The following is a 20,956-nucleotide window of genomic DNA, read 5'->3' on the forward strand; positions in this document are numbered from 1 at the left end:
GAGCTGGATTTGAACACACGACAGGTTCCCATGACATGAACTGTGCCGCACAAGCGCTAACCACTGCACCGCCGTGCTGCCCTTCTTGTGACTCGTTATGGGCAAAAAAAAAAAAAAAAAACGGGAAATAAACCAACAACAAAATCACAAAATGAGGTGTGGTCCCTTTCAAAAGCGTTGATTGAAGATATAGAAGACCACTCTTTTTTTCTAAGCATTATTTTACCAACGAAAAGGCCCGTGACCCATCAGTTAAGAAACACTGGTTTGCGCAACATCCAGTGAACGATAGATGCTAGTTTAATTAGTGGCTCAGGATTGATCACATTTTCTACTTCTTTTCCCTATAGGCAGTATTCAGTGACTTCAAACAACAGGATTTACTATGATTCACATTTGATTTCTTCTCTTTTCAAATTCGCTTTCAAAGTCTTTTTTAAAGTGCTTGAATTTGGCCATGAAAAGGGTGTACTAAGCCAATGTTTACATCCTAGTATCTCATTTTAACTGAAGTGGTTAACAAGACAAATAAGCTTGCAGCCATTTTGTTGAAGTGCTTTACTACAATCGAGCAACTTACAACTGTTAAGTTCTTTTACACGTCGCCATTTGATGACTTTCATCATTTTTAGCTAACGTCATCGTCGACTCACCCAGCAGGTGGCGAACATTCTGTAAAAATGAACGGTAGGCCTGAAATACTTATTTCGACGTGGAGGTTTCCCTCAAACATTATGTGACCTGTGTTTCACGATATGTCTCTTCTTGTCGAAAATATTTCGGTTAATGTGTTCGTGTAATCAGCAAAAACCTACCTCCGTCATTGTCATTTTGTACATGCATTGCAAGTACTTTAAGGATTCCTGAGTATTGTCGAACAATTTCTCAAAACAAAAACGTGTGAAATAGACTAATAAAGAAAGCTACATAAACCAGAAAACAATACATATTCAGAAAGTAGTGAGAAGAAACGTTGCTTATTAGCTCTCACCCTTTTACAAAAACAAATATATACAGTGTATATATACATATATATATATATATATATATATATATATATACACACACACACAGGCTACATACATGCATTTACACTCATACAATCATATATGCATACTTACACACATATATAAACACGTATATATACATACACACATATGTACACATACATATACACCTATATCCAAACATGTCATTTAGCGTAGTGATTCTCAACTGGAAGATCACGCCAATGACAAAATGTGACACAAAATCAAGGTGAAAAATCAATTTCTCAAATGAATTGAATGAAAGGATTGTGCAGTTTAAAGCACAGATAGTAGAATGTTTTTTTTCTTTCTTTTCTTTTAAAAACATAATGACCAGCAAAAATACAATGTCTTCAAGCACTGTACATATTTGCATACAAGGCTTATAAGCAGTGTCGGTTCTACACAAAATTACCCCCCGGGCGAGGCCACCTCTGAGGAATGGCTTCACCCACCCAAGCCTCCTATTTGGGCACGATAGATTTATATTTTTATCAAGCAAATCACACAATTAAAAACACACTAAAGGAAATGTAGTTGTTTAACGAAAAGGAGACACATGCCAAAACCCTGACCTTTTTTGGCTCTTCTTTGATAAAATCGTCAGAAGCAATCTGCTTCTCTAATCCTTGATTTTTGCTCATGACAACAAGGCCGGTCAGCCATTCCTGAGACATGGTTGATCTCAGGTACGACTTTATGAACTTCCATTTTGAAAAGCTCCTCTCTGCTTGAACCACCGTACTGGAAGAGTAGGAAAAATCAAAGTTATGAATAATGTGCGTTATTTGGGTGACAGCCTCCGCACACTATTTTTTCAAATGTATAGTAGTAATACAGAGAATCTCCCACCTCCCCCAGTCAAAGGTGAAGTGTCCTCTATGCTGCCCCTCCTCATCTCAGCCTCAGGCTTGCCGCTCACCTCCACAGCCAGCAGGGGTTTCAAAAAAAGGGGTGCCCATTTGACAATAAGCAAAGTCATTTGTACTTAGATAATACAAAACTGCTTTTCGGCATACATTTATTGTAATAATTTTCTAGTATTTTATGGAAGATCTCTTATTGTATTTTAAATAATTTACTGTACCTTCAAACAGTGCTTTCATGGTAGACTCTTATACAATATTTTCGCAATCATTTCCTTCTTTTGACTTGATATTTCCCTTATCACTAACTCTTTATAGACCCTTATGGTTGAAAAAGGAAATAAAACAAACAAAATCACAATAAAATGTAATGTGGGGCAGCACGGCGGCGCAGTGATTAGCGCGTGTGCGGCACTGTTCTGGGGTCATGAGATCGAACCTCCTGTGTGGAGTTGCATGTTCTCCCCGTGCTTGCGTGGGTTTCCTACGGGCACTCCGGTTTCCTCCCACATTCCAAAAACATGTATATCAGGTTAATTGGCCGGTCCAAATTGTCCCTAATTGTGAAAGAGCGAGTGACTTCTCTGTCCCTGTGTGCCAAGCGATTGTCTGGCAACCAGCTCAGGGTGTCCCCTGCCCACTGCCTAAAGATAGCTGGGATGGGCTCCAGCACCCCGCGACCCTACTGAGGATAAGCGGTGCAGATAATGGATGGATGGATGTAATGTGGTCCTTCTCAAACACAATTTGACCCTCAGTTTTTCCGTTATTATTTTGCCAGGGCAAGGGCTTACTTTTGGGTAACCGACCCACCAGTTGAGAAACACTGATTTAAAGCAATTATGACATAAAAGTCATTCTTACTACATCCAATCAATGGTTGTCCGGTTTCCAACCCCGAGCAGTGATTGGTTGTTAGCTGGACAACAATGATATGGATCACTAGCACATGGCAAAATGGCCGCTCCCTCGATGTGGCTCAAAACCCATATTGTGCCACTGACAAGATTCCGGTAACACAAAATGCCGGGTTTTGACTCAACATAAGCTTTAGTTTGATGAATTATTTTTAAAAACAGTGGACCTGAAAATAAGCTGTTTAACATCACAAGTAATTATAATATGTAATTGTATTCTTCATTGTGCTTTGTAGCACTCGTTTTTTTCTGTTTCAATACACAATACACAGACATCTAATATTACACAGTGCCCCTTCAATGTAAAGGTAATTTCTGTAGTTGCAATGTAATTGCTGTGAATGAAATGGATTATGCTTGATGTTTTGCGCTGGCTATGGCATTCAAGAATGCTAATAGTCGTGTACTCTTTTAACTCATCAGTCAAGAAATCATTCTCAAAGTTGGAGCTACAAATGAAAATAATATCGCATCATTCTCCGTGTTACATGTCGAAGTGTCCTTGGGTAAGACACTGAACGCCTAATGCCCCCAATAAGCAGGTTTGCGCCTTACATGGCTGCACGGCCGCTATTGGTAAATGTGAAGCACATTGTAAAGCGCTTTGAAAGACTTCATTGACTTGAAAAGAGCTATATGAATGCAGATCATTTCATTTCTCAATTGTTATGCTGGTTTGAGATGAAAACAAAATAAAAGTTTTAGAATTTACCAGCAATAACATCAGATTAACCTACTAGTTGCGCCTACTGAAGTTAAGAAAAGACAGCAAGATATTGTCTTTAACATGAAACCAGATTGTACGTCAGGCTTTTTATCCCGTTACTGCTCTCTAGTGGCGGTAAGGTGCATTTGCTTTGTATTTAAAAAATAAATAAATAATAATAATAATAATAATTTCCTTGTATTGTCATTCTGTGTAACAATGTACACAGAACGAAATGTCGATTGCACCTGACCCGTTGTAGCGAGCCGATGCAGCCGCAGCCAACAGAGGGCGTTGCCGACCACTTTTTAAGTCTTAGGAATGACTCGGCCGGGGCGCGAACCACCGACCTCCCAGTCTCAAAGCGGGCGCCTTACCATCTAGGCTACTGATAAAAATGAGGTAGACTTACTTTTTATTTGTTTGTTTTCACATATTTAGAAATGTACGATCCAAAGTTTGACATACCTGGGCTATGCAGATAAACATGACTTGATAATATACATCCAGACAATAAGAGTGGCAGTCAACAGGATCAGAAAATTCATCTATTATTAAAAGAAAGAGAGAAAATATATGTGACCTCATCTACCCAAATGGGTCACTGTGAGGCAAATATCCAATTTGGGGTTTTGGTATCAATGTGAGGTACAAGAAAATGATACCATCGTCAAAGTTTTTCCATCCATCCACCTTCTTCTGATCGAAAATGTTTAAAGTTTTCTTGGTTTATTTGGATCAGACACCAGATCCAAAATAAACCAAGAAAACTTCAAGTGTTTTTAGAGTTAAAGGGATAGTTTAATTTCACCGTTAAATTTCAACAAACCAAACTGGAAGACATTTTAAACCCATGTTTATTTAAGTACACATTCATTTTCTAAAATCGGAAATATTGAACTATAATCACTGTTTTTGTTACTTAGCCTATGTATATTGATTATGAAACGCGGGGAAAGTGTTTTCGAAGTTCATATATTTCAAAATAGGGGGAAAAAATATGATAAAATCATGATTTTTCTCGGTTTTTCTCAGTTGTCAGCCAACAGCTAAAATTAAACAGTTAATTGTCGTTTCGGCAGAGCGGGTCACATACAGTATTCAAACTTTAAATGTACGCGAAGCTCATTCACAACTGCAGTCATTCATAATGGTTTTATTTTAAGGCGTCACTGGACGCGCCAGTCCCGCCTCCTGCGCGTAAAAGGGCGACCCGGGTGCGCTTTTTACGCACAGAGCAGCCGCCGCTGCCGCCGCCGCTGCCCAGTGAAGAGATGCTGCGCATGCACACGGCTTCTCCGACTCTTCTGCGCTTCTCAGACCGTCCAAAAGGATGACTTCGGACCCTTGCGATTTCCTCGAGGGCTCTCGAGGTAGAATCGGAGCCATGTTGACCTCCAACGCGACCAAGACGGCGGGAGACAACAACGCCACCAGGACGGACCCCGGCTGCAGTTACGTGTCGGTGGTCTTCCCCATCACCATGATGGCAACGGGCATGGTGGGCAACTCTCTGGCTCTCATCCTGGTCTACGTCTCCTATAGGAAAAAGGAGAACCGGAGGAAGAAGTCCTTCTTACTTTGTATCGGCTCTCTTGCGCTCACGGACCTGTTCGGCCAGCTCCTGACGAGTCCGATAGTGATCTCGGTTTATCGCGCAGATCTCCGATGGGAGCGCATCGACTCGTCGGGCAACCTGTGCGCCTTCTTCGGCGTGTGCATGACCACCTTCGGCTTGTGTGCGCTCTTCATGGCTAGCGCCATGGCCGTGGAGAGGGCTACGGCAATCACCAACCCTCATTGGTACTCCAACCACATGAAGACCAGCGTGACCAAGCAGACCCTGGTGGTCATCTGGTGCTTGGTGTTGCTCTTTGCCCTCCTACCGGTGGCGGGTGTGGGCAAGTACACGCGCCAGTGGCCCGGCACTTGGTGCTTTATCAGCACCGGGGACAGAGAAGTTCCCGGGAACATCTTCTTCAGCTTTACGTTTGCCGTGTTGGGAATTTTCTCGCTGCTCGTCACTGTGTCCTGCAACGTGGTGACCATTCGCGGACTGATTACCCGCTGTAAGAACAAGTCCGGATCGTCACAGGCGTCCAAGCACTGGGAAAGACTCACTACGGAGACCGTCATTCAACTCATGGGGATTATGTGTGTCCTGCTTGTGTGCTGGTCTCCTCTACTGGTACGTCGTCACGTATACACTATTGTAGCGGGGCCACATTGTAGATAAAACACGTTCCACGGGGGTCCAACTTAAAGATGAAAGAAAGAAAGAAAGAAAGAAAGAAAGAGACAGACAGAAAGAAAGAAAGAAAGAAAGAAAGAAAGAAAGAAAGAAAGAAAGAAAGAAAGAAAGAAAGAAAGAAAGAAAGAAAGAAAGGGAAGATAAAGGGATGAAAAAACTGCAAGAGAAAGAGGGAGAACAACTTTAAGAAAGGGGACAAGAGAGCAAGTAGGAGGAAGATAAAGAAAACGAGAAAGAAAAAATGTAAGAGAAAGGCCACACAAGAGAGCAAAAATAGAGAGTAAAATGAAGAAAGAAAGAAAGAGAAATAGAGTGATACAGGGAAACCCTGACCTTTTTGAGAATAAGATAAAATAGCACAATGAAGGGAGAAAGTGATAGTAAGAGATAGAGACAAACACAGAGAGAAAACAAAAAACAAGAGAGAGGGTTAAAAAAAAAGAGAGAGAGAGAGAGAGAGAGAGAGAGAGAGAGAGAGAGACCACAAGGCTGAGAGAAAAGAAAAAGTGACGGACAGAAGAAAGTTAGAGATAAAGAGAGAGGGAAAAATAAAGAAAGAGACAGGAAGAGAAAAAGAGAGAGGGACAGAGACAGAAAGATAGAAAGATGAAAAATGAGGGAGGAAAAGAGAGAGGCAGAGAAAGTTTGGTAGAGAGAGCAAAAGAAAGGAAGTAGGAATAGAGAAGGAGATGGGAACATAGAGAAAGAAATAGAGAAAGAGAAAAAAAAGAGAGCGAGAAAGATTTATAAAGACAATGAGAGGGGGAGAGGAAGAGGAAGATAAATAAAGAAGTGGAAAGAAATTAAGAAAGAGTAAGAAAGGGAAACATAACTGGAGAGAGAGACAGAAAGAAAGAGAGAACGAAATAGAGCTTCTGTTGTTTTGTAAGTGGCTTGGCCTGACTGGCGATATCCAATGGACTTAAGACTGCAGCTCATTTTTCTCTTGTACTTATCTCAGCATCGTGTCGAGGGCCGGATTGAATCCATTGGATAATGAATTGATCGTTCTTGTGAAGATAGTAATTACTTCTTAGTTTGTGTAAGCTCACCATCAGTTTATATTTTCATCAAAAATCATAATAACTTTTCAGAAGTATTTAGTGAACTGCGAGCCACTCACGATTCCCCTCAAGAGGTTGGTTCAGGGATGTCAACCATACAACCCGCTGGCCAGTTTTGGCCCGCTAAATGATTTAATCCGACCCGCCATAAATTTCTAAGAACAGTGGATCCTCGGTTCTCATCCATAATCCGCTCCAGAACCCTGTTCAAAAACCCATTTGTTCGATCACCGAAATCATTTTTCCCATTAAAAATAATGTAAATCGTTTTAATCCGTTCCAACACCCTGAATGTTTACGTTGAATGTTTAACGTACACTTAAAGCTAAGCCAGGCTAATTGTACGTTCGTGTTATCGTAATCTTCCGTACGAAAGATTCCCCTAACATGAACGTGTAAAAATAAAATAATCAGGTCGTTTACAAGTCATTTAGCACCTGGGTCTCCACAACAAGTGGTGAGCGGTTCATTGGAAAGGGGGCTCTGTTCCAACACCCTCAATGTTGGGCTCCGTTCCAACACCCTGAATGTTTACTAAATGTTTAACGTAAACTTAAAGCTAACCCAGGCTAATCGAACGTTCGAGTTATCGTAATCTTCTGTGCAAAAGATTACCCTAACATGAAAAAAAAAGGATAAAGAAAATAATTATGAATAGGATTTCTTACCTTTGTGGTGGTCAGCAGAAGCCGCAGGCAAGATCAGCAATAGTTGTACGCACTACTTTTCTTCTTTCACCTGTAGCAACTTTGCTGCTTGCACTGATTTTCTTCGGAGGCATAATTAGGGACTAAAACACTTCGTACACCTATATTAAAAGCGAAAGCGAAACGAAGCACGTCCGCACGCGATAACAGTTGGTCACGAAAAGAGCGTTCTACACCCATACGCCGCTCAGCATCGCACCCTAGCATACGCATTCACGCATTACCGGCGTTCGAACTCCGATTTTTTGACCGAACAGCGAAGCAAGAATTTCTCTAAATTTTTGGTCGGACTCCGATTTGTTTGAACTGAGAGGCGTTCGAAAACCGAGGTTCCACTGTATTTCATAGAGAGAAGCAAGCCTCTTGGTCGCTCCCATCAAAAGTTATGATTTTATTTTCAATAAACACAAACCAAATTCTGTCTCTGGCCACTAGGGGGCAAGGTTGAGTTTGTATAGCATGGTGAGTTGGTTCAGGTGTAAAACTGCATTTACTCAACTTTTAAAATGAACCAGTTAACACATTCAAAACCATACATGAAATGTTTTCCCCTCATTGTTTGTGAATAAGTTTGTCGTCTCTTGATAGCCCTGATTATAATACATAGGTTAATGATGTAGGCTGAATGATAAATCATGATACTGGAAAAACAAGGCTAAAAATGAGGAATTTAAATTCTTGAACTTAATCCCACCCGCCTGAGAACCGAAAGTTTGGATCTGTCTCGAGAACCAAACAGAGTTTGACCTCGCTGGGTTAGCTAGTATCTGAAAGCATTGTGTTAGCCTCCTCTGTTCTAGAGGCAACCAGGATGGACTGCTCTTCTGGAAACCAGGGCAGATGCCTGCTGGTTTCTTGTTCCTAACAGTGGTCTATAAAGTAAATGGAGAAGCTTCCACAAGGAGTCAATTTAAGTTAATCCCGAGCGATTCGAGCAGCCACATCTGATTTTGATTCCGATTCATGTATTCTGCCAACACTGGATTGATAAATTATGTCAGGTTGGATCGATTCTTCTCACTTTTTTGGAGTCGCATGCAACACAAGTCAGGAAAAGCTGTAGAAGTAATTTCCAAGGCAGTAAATACATGATGAAACACAGAGACGGCTGTCATCATTTGGAAAAAATATGACCCTGCAGTGACATTGACGAGTGGAATTGATGGAAAGACAAAAATGAAAATTGCCAAGAGGCCAACAGCGACACGAAGATTTGCAGAACTCTCTGAAAAGTACTGCATAGTCTATGTCATTGTAGCAAGGGGCCAGACTAGTAGATTTAGAAAGACAGAGAGGGGGAAAAAGACAGAGACTGAAAGAGAGAGACAAATAGAGAGAGCACAATAGAGTGAGAGCACAATTCAGAGAAAAAGGGAGAAAATGAGAGAGGAAGAAAGAGAGAGAAAAGTGAGAAAAAAGATGGCAAAAGAAAGAACAAAGAGAGAGAGAGAGACCAAGAGAGAGCTCACATGACAACAATCTCTCACCCTTTTTTATACAGTAAATAGCAAAATTAGCTCAACTCTAACAGTCTTCTCAGTCCCTGCTGAAGAAAAGCAACACCAGAGCATGATACTGCCACTACCATGTTTGACAGTGGGGAGTGTGTTTTCAGGCTCATGTGAAGTTTTGCTCTTACGCAAAACGTTACGCTTTGCATTCAGCCCAAAAAGTTCAATTTTGGTCTCATCTGACCTGAGCTCCTTGTTCCACATGTTAGCTTTTAGCAAATGCTAAATGAGCCTTTATGTGGTATTCTTTCAGAAAGGGCTTTCTTCTTGCCATGCTTTCATGATGGGCAATCTATGCAGAGTACGGCTAACAATTATCTTATGTACAGGCTGTCCCACCTCAGCTGTGCATGCTTGCAGATCAACCAATGTGATTATGGGCCACTTGGTTGCTTCTCTGATTAGTTTTTTCCTTGTTTGGGCTGAAAGTTTAAACGGACAGTAAGCTCTTGTTAGGCGTGCAGTGGTTTTATGCTCTCTCCATTTTTGATTAATTGCTCCTACCTGGTAGATGTGCCTGCAGGTCAGCACATGATAGCATAGGTCTCTTGGTTGCTTCTCTGATTAGTTTTCTCCCTGTTTGGGATTAGACTTTAGAGGGACGGACAGGTCTTGGTAGGTTTGCAGTGGTTTTATGCTTTTGCCATTTTGATATTATTGCTCGTGCAGTGCTCCAGGAGATGTATAAATGATGTGCAAAATCTTCTTGTATCCCATTCCTGCTTTAAAATGTTTCACAACATTATCCTAGACCTGCCTGATGTGTTCTTTGGTCTTTATAATGCTGTCTGTTCTTCAGTAACTCCTTTCACATAGTTCTAAGCCAATCACAGAGCGGGTGCATTATAACTGACACTGAATGACATACAGTTGCACTTTGTTTGTCATTGTTAGTCATTTAGGTTGACATTGATCATTCAGTAGTCGTCATGGAATTTATGGAGTCAGTTGGCTGTGCTGAGGGAACAGTGAGCCAATATGTGAAATATCTTTTCAGTTTTTACTTTGTAAATATGAAATAAAATGTTGAAATAATTTGGTCACACTTTGCCATTGTGTCTCACATGTTATTGATTCTCATTTTAAGTTTTTTAGCTTTAAGCTTGAAGCCTGAAATGCGGCAATATGATACAAAGTTGTTGGTCGCTGTCACTTCCGCTAGGCATTATAGCAATGATAACAAAAGGCCTCGTAACAAATATGAATAGCATCTGTATTGTCTCCAAGAATAGTTTGGTTTTGAATTCGAACAAAAGTATGGCTTCTAACAGGTGATAACTATTTAGCATAACTAGTACAAAAACAAGCCTAAAAAATGATGCAAGAAAGTTGGTCTAATGAATGGTAATGTTAAATGAACTGCATTTATATAGCGCATTAACCAGTCACTGAGGACCTCCAAAGCACTTTACCCATAGAGTCAAGTAGGAACCTACCTGCTTATCTGATATTAGGGGTTCAATGTCTTACTCAAGGACACTTTACCATTTAACCAGAAGGAGCTGGGATTCAAACATGCGACCGATCAGTCCCAAGACAACCGCTCTTCCTCCTAAACTATGTCCCCATATTAGCCATATTATGATATGAGAACTCATAAGTGTATAGAAAATATTTTTAAGTCCTTAAGTCAAAGCTGATTTAAGAAAAGGGCAAACAACGTTTAAGACACAGCAGAGCAGGGTTTCTCAACCCTTTTTATAGGAAAGACTAATATATTTTAATTGAAAAGATCTTTGAAAGGGTTACAGCCATACTACCCTGAACACGCCTGATCTCACTAGCTAAGCTGTGTCGTGTCTGGTTTAGTACTTGGAATGCCAGGTGCTGTAGGCTTCAACCAGTTCAGGGTTTCCCCTCCCTGCTGCCCGAAGATAGCTCGGATGGGCTCCAGCACCCCCGCGACCCTACTGTGGATAAGCGGTGCAGATAATGGATGGAAGTTTTTTGAAACACACTGAAGTAAAAAAAAAAAAGAAATGTCATTCCTAGCGCAAGTTGATTTTTTTCGTGGTTAAATTGTCTAGACACAATTGACAAAAAGCCAACGATATAAAGTTCTTGGAATTCGTGGCGAGGTAGCAAGGGGCAAATCATTTTTTTAAACTATTTAACTTAATTTTTTTCCCGAAGATATTTTATCCTCAGGGCAGTATGGCGGCCGAGTGGTTAGCGCGTATGTGACACGGTTCTGAGGTCATGAGATTGAACCTTTCTGTGTGGAGTTTGCATGTTCTCCCCGTGCCTGCGTGGGTTTCTTCCGGGCACTCCGGTTTCCTCCCACATTCCAAAAACAATTGGCTCGTCCAAATTGTGCCTAGGTGTGAATGAGTGAGTGAGTTGTATGTCTATGTGTGCCCTGCGACTGTGTGGCAACCGGTTTAGAGTGTCCCCTGCCCACTGCCCGAAATTAGCTGGGATGGGCTCCAGCACCCCCGCGACCCTACTGAGGATAAGCGGTGCAGATAATGGATGGATGGATGGATTTTTTTAAGTACGACGAGAAAAATGACGCTATACACACTATTTCTCTTTTTATTTCTTATATTTCTCACATTATCTTTCTTTTTTCTCACTTTCTCTTTCTCCCTTTTTCTCTTTCCTTGTCACACACTATTTTTTTATCTCTCCCTCTCTTTCTCTTATTTCGTTCTCTCTTTTTTTCATCCTCCTCAGTCTACTCGTCCGGCCCCAAGAGAATATTTGTTCTATTGTGTGGCCCCCGCTTTAAAATGAGTTTGACACCCCTGGTATTCGCAAGCTAACAACAAGCCAAACTATCCAATATTGTTTTGTAAATCTGACTTTGCCTCATCAGACACAGCTGTTTAGAAAATAAATTCCCTCCTAATTCAGATGTCAGAAGTCTAGAAATTGACAGGTTGAAGCGGTCATATCAACAGTCCAGCAACGTTATGGTTAAATCTATGACACAACAACCAATTGCAATGGAGTGCTCACTCAGAGTGTCTTGGGTATTGGCCAAACATGAGAAGCCTTTCTCTGATGGAGAAATAATCAAAGAGTGTATGACTGAGTTGATGGCAACAATGTTCAAACAAAAATCAAACAAATCCCACTCCCCGATTCATCAACCACAAGACACACTGAAGTACTGGCTGATGATGCGACAAAACTGCTTCGCGATGGAGTAAGAAATGCTGAATTTTTTTGTTCGGAGAAAATAAACTAACTCTGTTGACTTGCCTTGCACCTGACTGTCATAATAAATTGACCCTAACTTGTTTGAATAAAAACAATTGTAGATCTTTCAGATTTGTATATGAGGATCCCTGCTGTAGCGCATGGGTCAGGAACATTTTTGATCCAAGGGGCCATAAAAGGAAGAGTACATGTATTCATTTTCTCGAGAAAGAGACCCAAAAATATTTTAAGACAAAATTCAACAAAACCGCCGAACTCGCTCACCAGACAAAAGCTAATTTTTCGGCAAATTTTAGTTCACTTTAAGAAATTTGATGATTTGTTAAAATCTATAAATTATAATAATGCTAGAGCCTGTGGCCCATATCAATACAATTATACAACTCCAGAGCTGTCTCCCTCTCTCAGTTACAGTATTGAGGCCCATTTAATACATCATTTTTATCCTGACAAATGGTAAGCAAAGTTATTTTGTAAAAATGTCACAAACTACTGCAAACAATAAGGATATCATCTTATTTACTCTCGCAAAGACTGCACAGAGCGAGAGTACAAAGAGAATGCCTTGTTCTGTGTGCAGAGATCCTCCCACCTCTAATCCTTATCCAGTCAAGTTGTTTTGGGTAGTTTGGTTGCGTTTTCAGGTGTTTACATTTCGTTTTCTGGGTTTTCATCCTAAAGTGTTTCAACAGTGAACATATCTTGTTTGAAGAACTTCCATTCAAATGATATCTTAGTGACCTCTGTTAGGGCTAATATTTTCGTAATAGGTTAAAACTGAAGTGATCAGTAAGAGAGGCAAATGTAGTTTTAGAATTTATTCACTGCGCAGTGGGCAGACTAATTCAAAGTCTCACAAGTTTCCCGCGCTGCAGTCGGGTTTTGTTCAAAAGCGTGCACATGCGCAGAAAGTATCAATGACGTCACACATACGTCTACGGTTCAAAGTTCGCAAATGCGTAGGAATAACCAAGGACGTCATATATATCTTTCGGTTCAAAAATAGTACAAAATGAGTTGTAATTTAAGTCAAGCTCATCAGGATTATTTGTAACATAGAAGACAGAGAAATACACAATTAACTAAATATGATCAGCTTTTACATTTCCCCCCTGTTGTGGATTTCGAAGGACATCAGTGATAATACCAGAGGTTTTCAAGTTAACACACCATTAAGAAATACAACAGGTTGGTAGTTTCGTGGAGGGGCGAAAAACCTTCGTAAAGGAAAAAATTCCCCTCCTCCCACCTCGTTTCCATGAGGTCGAGAGTGTTTCTTATGCTAGAAAACGTAGTAGTAATGTGCGATAGTTAAAAACACAAAACAAAGAACCCTGCCTGTGCGTTGGTCTCCACAGGGCCTGGATGACTTGGTGAACGGGACTCGATTAGCTTACCCGCTCAGATCTTCGCGTGTGCAATAGGGAGGTTTCCCTTTATTGGTAGGGATAAGTCCTTTTAGACAAAGCTGTCTAAGTCCATTTAAATTTGGTGTATGGGAACTGATACCAATGTAACAAAGCAGTCCGCAAAGTCCAAAGTTTTCAACATAACAATCTTATTTTGGTACTTTTAACGACCACCATTTCTCTAGATATCATTGTAGAATCTGATGCCTATTCTTTCGGAAGAATAGATTAGGGCACTATTGGCAGCTTTTGATGCTGTTTTTCATGAGCATGGCCACCGTAATGATCCCCACACCTCCTGGCGTGATGATGTGTTGCTTGTAGATGAGATGACACCATCCAGTTGTCCACATTGGATTGCACCTCTTTTCAGATGTGGCTAGTTAACTTCTTCCCTGGGATGACAGCCTCCTGCCTCGTGGCGGACGTGTGTAGTCGACACAGCTGATGGCACGAGTGCTGGCACACTCCCCAGAGTCCTGACCACTGCCCTTGTTAGGTTTGAAACTCTCTGGGCTGACAGAACTCCGTCATCTGTTCAGCAGGGGTCACCATCTCCTGTATGGATGAGAAAAGCATAATGAATATCATAGAACTGGATATTCAGGGAAAGCTGTAGTTGGGGAAAAAAAGGATAGTCAGGACTTAATTTTTTTTTTTTTAATGGTTTATGTTACCCATAATTTACTCCCCCCCCCTGTTGAGACTTTCGTGGCTCAAAACAAATAAAAAAACAAATGTATTTATAGATTCGTATATTTTCTTAAGTTGTCTTTATATTTTTTATAAGTGGAAATCAAAATCCCCACTATAAGATGCCCTATCCATTTTGAGCATTTTATCCCAAAATTCCAACTCGAAGATAAACAATTTATTTTTTAAATTGTCAGTTCTAAATTTCAAATTTTGCTTTTTCACTAAATCCAGTCACTGAATCAGTTTAACCATTATCCTTGTCAGAATCATTTACCCTGATTTGAGTGATTGAGTGTTTTCTTTTTTGTAGATTGATCATATTCGAAAAAAAAAACATTTTGTATGCACTTTTTATTTGCATTTTCTTTTGATTTTCAATGTGTTATCTTGCTGTTGGCCATTCCCCTCGAGGCAGATGACCAGGATAGATTGTTAAATTATCAGTTTAACCCAAGAAAATACGTTTTTATTGTTATGATTCACTCTTTGTTTTGCCTTTTGTAAAAATCATAACCTATGTATTATCTTTTCAGTAAGTAAATTGGTTCAAAATAACAGTATTTTGCAAAAAAAAGCAGGTAATTCACGCTCAAAGTGAATGATTTTGCCAAAAATGAAAAATACCATCCAAAAATGTTCTCAATGTGGGCGATAATCTAATGGTGAATGGTTATTTTTAAATGATTTTTGTTAATCAATTTGACAAACATTGTAAATTTTGTTATATTACAACATTTATTTTGTGTAATATTTTTCTATTCAAGTCAAGTCAAGTCAAGTCATTTTTATTTGTATAGCCCTAAATCACGAAGAGTCTCAAAGGGCTTCACAGATTGTTACACTATATTACACAAACTATTTTCAACCGACAAGAGGAGTAGGTTATTCGTATGCAATGGAGTAAAAGTGAGTTTTAAGTTTAGATTTAAACATTTCCACTGAGGTTGCAGATCGAATCTCAGGGGGAAAAGCATTCCACAGCACCGGTGCCCGGATGGAGAACGCTCTCGAACCAGCAGAAGACTTCTTTGCTCTCGGGATCATCAGAAGACCAGCACTCTCAGATCGTAGGCTTCGGACCGGGACATAGTGGCAGATCAGATCTGAAAGATAAGAGGGAGCAAGTCCATGTATGATTTTGTACAATGCTAAGAGAACTTTGAAGTCACATCTTTGGCTAACTGGGAGCCAATGCAAGTTAGCCAAAATCGGTGTTATGTGATCATACTTTTTTGTCCTAGTTAAAAGCCTCGCTGCGGCATTTTGTACTAGCTGAAGAGACTTGATTCTGGACTTCGGGAGACCGGAGAGTAGTGCATTGCAGTAATCGAGACGGGAGGTAACAAATGCATGAATTATTGTTTCCGCATCAGACTGAGACAGTATTGAACGGATTTTAGCAATGTTGCGAAGATGGAAGAAGGCAGTTCTAGTAATTTGCTTTACATGCATCTCAAAGGATAGATCAGGGTCAAATATGACACCTAAATTTTTAACTGAGTCACTCTGTGTGATGTGACATTTGTCAATGTTCACAGCAGTTTTTGAGAATAAGTCCCGGCATTTAGAAGGACCAATGACTAACATTTCGGTCTTTTCAGAGTTAAGACGCAAGAAATTGAGTGACATCCACTCTTTTATCTCAGTGAGACAGGCCTCCAAATTTCCACAGTTTAGTGTGGAAGATTCCTCCAACGGAAGATATAGTTGAGTGTCGTCTGCGTAGCAGTGGAAGCTGATATTGTACTTGCGAATAATATCACCTAATGGAAGCATGTAAATGTTGAAAAGTAGGGGGCCGAGCACTGAACCCTGCGGAACACCGCAGGTAACATTAAAGGGCTCAGATGTCGTTTCACCATATTTAACACAGTGCGTCCTATCTGAGAGGTAGGATTTGAACCACGAGAGGACGGCTCCTGAGAGACCAATCCATTTTTCCAACCGTTCTAGTAGGATATTGTGGCGCACTGTGTCAAAAGCAGCACTAAGATCCAGCAGCAGCAAAAGTGATGAAGCGCCAGAATCCATTGACATTAGGAGATCATTTGTTACCTTGATCAGAGCTGTCTCAGTAGAGTGGTTAGCCCTGAATCCAGATTGCATGGATTCAAAAAGGTTATTCTCCGATATGAAAGCATTCAGCTGCTGTGCCACTACTCTTTCGAGTACTTTAGAGAGGAAAGGTAGGTTTGACACAGGTCTGTAATTACTTAATATTTCTGGATCAAGGTTGGGTCGTTTCAGTGTAGGTTTAATAACGGCGGACTTAAAAGCTGCTGGAACTACACCTGAGGAGAGTGATGTATTTATAATATTTAGAACTGAAGGCCCAAGGACGCTAAAAAGACTTTTAATAAGTGAACCTGGGAGCGGGTCGAACTGGCAAGTTGTCGGTTTGGCCGCATTCACCACTTGTTTGAGATCATCAAGTGACAGTTCACTAAAACCGGCCATTTTCCCAGGGCAGCCACCCTGTCGTGCATCTGTAAATTTCAGTCCTTTAATACGTGTGGTACTAACAATATCTTTTGCAATTTCTTCCTGTATGCATTGAATCTTCTTAGTGAAGAAGACCATTGAGTCCTGAGCAGAGTGTGTCGAACTGTCTGCGATAGCCTGTTGCCTTGTAAGCGATGCTACAGTGTCAAAAAGGGCTTTGGGGTTGTTCTTTTGAGACGCAATCACCTTCGAAAGGTAGGCCGATTTTGCAGAGGCAAGGGCCGCTTTATACTTTAACAAGCTGTCACACCAGGTTTGATGGAAAACCTCAAGCTTGGTAGCGCGCCATTTTCTCTCCCATTTCCTGCATTCTTTTTTAAGGGTTCTAGTTTCATCAGTAAACCAAGGTGTGCGTCTTTTAGGACGTGATTTTAGTTTTATGGGCGCTATTGAATCCAGCACACTAGTCAGGGTGGTATTGAACTCATTCATGAGTGAGTCAATCGAGCCATTGTATTTAGGAAAGGACGCAACTGCTCCAAGAAGGAGTTCAAAGAGCTCAGAAACTGTGCCAGTGCTTATATTGCGTCCGCTAAATCCCTCAGCTTTATTAACTCTACATTTAGTTAGCACCTCAAATGTCACTAAATAATGATCAGAGATAACAGTAGTACACGGTAGCACCATAATGTTTGAGGTTAAAACTCCTCGAGTCAGAATCAAGTCTAGCGTGTTCCCATTTTTATGGGTTGGCAAGTCAACCAGTTGAGTAAAACCAAATGCATCAATTAGAGAACTAAACGCAATAGTAAGTGAACTGTGTGGGGAGTTCATATGAATGTTAAAGTCTCCCATAATTATAATTTTGTCTGCATAGGTTACTAGTTCAGACAAAAGTTCAGCAAATTCGTCTAAGAAAGTTGTGTATGGCCCAGGTGCACGATAGATAGTTATTACATCAATTGACAATTGAGGGGACCGCATCACAAGAGCCTCAAACGTTTTGTAATTATTAGAGGTACGTGTATTAAATTTGAGCGATTTTTCAGAGATTAGCGCAACACCACCACCCCTTTTCAGCGTGCGTGCTATATGACTACTCTCGTAGTCTGGGGGAGAGGCATAATTTAGCGCTAAGTGCTCATCCAGGCGTAACCACGTTTCACAAAGACCCATACAGTTAAGTTTATAATCACGAATAATGTTATCAACAAGTAAAGCTTTTGGAGCAAGCGATCTAATATTTAACAGACCAAATTTCAGCTTTGCTGAATCATTTGACTTAGCTGAACTCTTTGTAGTCTTTGTCGAGATCTTCAAAAGCTCCCGGCGTTGTGGCCGTTCGTGAGCGCTGAGTTTAAAGCGTCGGTTGTCCGGCGAGGAATGAATGGTGGAATTAGTTACATCCTCGCGTCCATCCTCGCGTCCATCTTGCTGCTTGGACTTCACACGCTTCACACATCTACCTGCACGGCAACCACGCTTCTGTTTCCTTTCTTTACGGCGCCGCCGCCGTCGTTTATTAAGAGGAATAGCTGTCCACAAGGATGCCGGGTCTCTTTGAAGTTCGCTCGGTATATCATAGCCGGTATAAAAAGTGCCCGAAAAATCGAAATTTAGACGCCCACCCAACCGAATAAGTTCGTCCCTACTGTAAGTGTTTTTGGCCACACATGTGTCCAAAAGTGAAAGCAAAAAAGACAAGAGAACGGCAATAAATAGAAGATTAGCTGGAGAGCTACGAGCCGCAAGCATGTATCCATGCGCAGCCGCCATCTTTCCAAATTTCGTAATTTGAATCTCAAAAAGTTTTATGGAGAGCTTATTCAGAAGACAATTTTTCATCAATTGCGGAAAAACTAGGTTTTAACTTATATTTTACTGAATGTCTCAAAATTTCCCCCCTGAGTTAAAACCTAAGTTCACTATCTATGAATAGGAGTGAAATCAGACACATTTATAAATTTGCAAGATGAATTTATCAATCTTCCTCAAATACATTTACACTTTGTATTAACAAGACTCTATATAACTTCAAGCAGACGTATTCTTGAATGTTGTTGTCTTTCAGTCTTTTGATTTGCTTATTCCACATTACATTCACCATTTGAATGTTGCTTTTGGCCCATCAAAAATACTTTCAAAGTATGTCCATGTCAAACACAAAATGACTTTGACTTTTTTGTCAATTCCACTGGCAACGACTGCAGGAATCTCCTGTTAGCTGTCTGAAAAGCAGCTGGGATGTGCCCCCATCACTCCCTTGATCTCGTTGTTGATGAGCGTAGCTGTGATGTGCTCCATATCACTCCCTTGGCCTCGCTGTTGATAAGCGGCGCAGATAATGGATGACTGATGTCTTTGGCTCTTTCAGCAAATTATTTTTGTCCATGGTTTCTTTTTGACAGGTTGGTATGTCCTTTGAAGAGTGCACGGACTTTCAAAAAGAAAGGAAAGAGTCTTTTTGTGGAATTCACTGGCACTTAAGAGTCTCGTTAATTCCATTGTGCTTATGTAGTGGGATTTTTTTTTTTTGTAAATTGGCCGGATTATTCAATGTCTTAAATTTTTCTCTAAATTTAAGTACTAGTAGACATTATCTTAGTTTAATCAATTTCTATCCATTTATTTCCCATGCAATTATTCTTAAATTAGCCCGATGTCTCGAAATCAACTAATCCGTTACTTTTATTTCCTATGACCCTCTTCAAGATTGATCAGTTTCTTATTGTCTTCTAAAAATGCTCTTCCATAAAAACCGTTTCCTTTTAACTTAACCAAACCATAAGTTAGTATTTGTTACACATTTGTTTATCACTTGTCAATCGTAACACTCAATCTAAAAAAAATTCAGTGTGTAATCAATCGTCCTCCCAATTTTCCTTTGGGCTAACTTTGTCAAAATTTCAAACCCTCACACTATCTAAACATCAAAAATCTCAAAAGATCTAAAAAAAATGATATTGATTCAAAATAAAGCAATACATACTTGAATTATCTTGTTGAGTTGTATTTATTTTATTTTCATAATCTTTTATTTTGCGCAACAATCTTTGTTTCTACGCATTAGTCTTTGTTTTAAGCAGCCTTTCGAGATCCCTTGTGATTAAGGCTATACAAATTAACATGATCTGGTCAGACTATTAATACTTGTTTCTTTTTTTCCCTGTTTAAAAGAAAAAAAATCATTCAGTGACTGAAATAGCTTCAGCTACGTTATTAATGATTTCTAGTCTCGAATTCTTCTTTTCTGTGTTAATTTGTCGTCATTTTCAAACTTCCTTCAAAATTTTGATTATTTGAAATGGTTCCTGCATTATTTTATTGAGAGTAATCTACTATTGAATAGGAGAACAACTAAGGAAATAATCTTTTTACATATTACGCCTCTTTTGAATTTGTCCATTTACGAACGAGAAGATGAACACTAAAATTATGGACGGTTTTTAGTCATCTTCATTGCTTTTTTTTTCCCCTGCTTTATCAGGAGCAAAACTACATGTCTTAAAGTTATTACCCTTTTGCTATTCGCATATTCAACAAGAAATGATTAGTTCGGTTACTCAAATATTCTTTCTTTTTAAACTATTCTGTATAGTTATCTTGTATTATACACTCATTGTTTTCATTTCCCCACGTCATTTATGCTGGGGACGCAACTTTTTTCCCTTTAAATTGTCATTATCATTTAGTTACTCTTTAACAAAGATTTAACACATTTACAAGCCTAATCGTTATTTTGGTTTTGCTGTACGAGTTTTTATTTTCCTGCACGCCGATCTTAGCTAACGAGATCTCGTCGCTTCGAGATTACGTCATTGTTGTTGGTAATTCTTGTCGAGTGACGGTCAGTCTTTTTATTAGACAAACTGCTTTTTTCCTTGTTCAATTCATCAAAGAGAGCTTGCTTTTACGGCTCATTTGCTTTGATGATTGACATCACGAATTATGTTGTACTAAGATGTTAAAGAGAGAAGTACAGAAAGTAGAAAAATGGACAAAAGGCAAGCCTGTTATTTGCAATTACCATCAACAAATGCAGAAAATAAATTAATAATTTGATGATCAAAACTGAAAGAATACGCAGATATCTACTATATTTGTCACCGATTCATAACTTCGATCTTTGTATCACTAAATTTCAGGGGTTCTTAGATCCCTGCCAAGATCCATAAATCTTTTAGCAAGCTAGTA

At 39.9% G+C, this 20,956-nt stretch overlaps 1 protein-coding gene across 1 annotated transcript in view; it reads left to right on the forward strand.

Annotated features, from left to right (window-relative positions):
• The first annotated feature begins 616 nt into the window (after positions 1 to 616).
• The window catches only part of ptger3 (prostaglandin E receptor 3 (subtype EP3)), a 31,431-nt gene continuing 11,091 nt past the window's right edge, over positions 617 to 20,956 (forward strand). The window contains exons 1-2 of the mRNA XM_088349935.1: positions 617 to 687; positions 4,684 to 5,705. Coding sequence (XP_088206061.1) covers positions 4,851 to 5,705 — 855 coding nt within the window. The 5' untranslated portion in view covers positions 617 to 687; positions 4,684 to 4,850. The remainder of the gene's footprint in view (positions 688 to 4,683; positions 5,706 to 20,956) is intronic.

This window comes from Urocampus carinirostris, chromosome 12, assembly GCF_059441175.1.
Source record: "Urocampus carinirostris isolate Australia breed hairy pipefish chromosome 12, RoL_Ucar_1.0, whole genome shotgun sequence".
NCBI lineage: Eukaryota > Metazoa > Chordata > Actinopteri > Syngnathiformes > Syngnathidae > Urocampus > Urocampus carinirostris.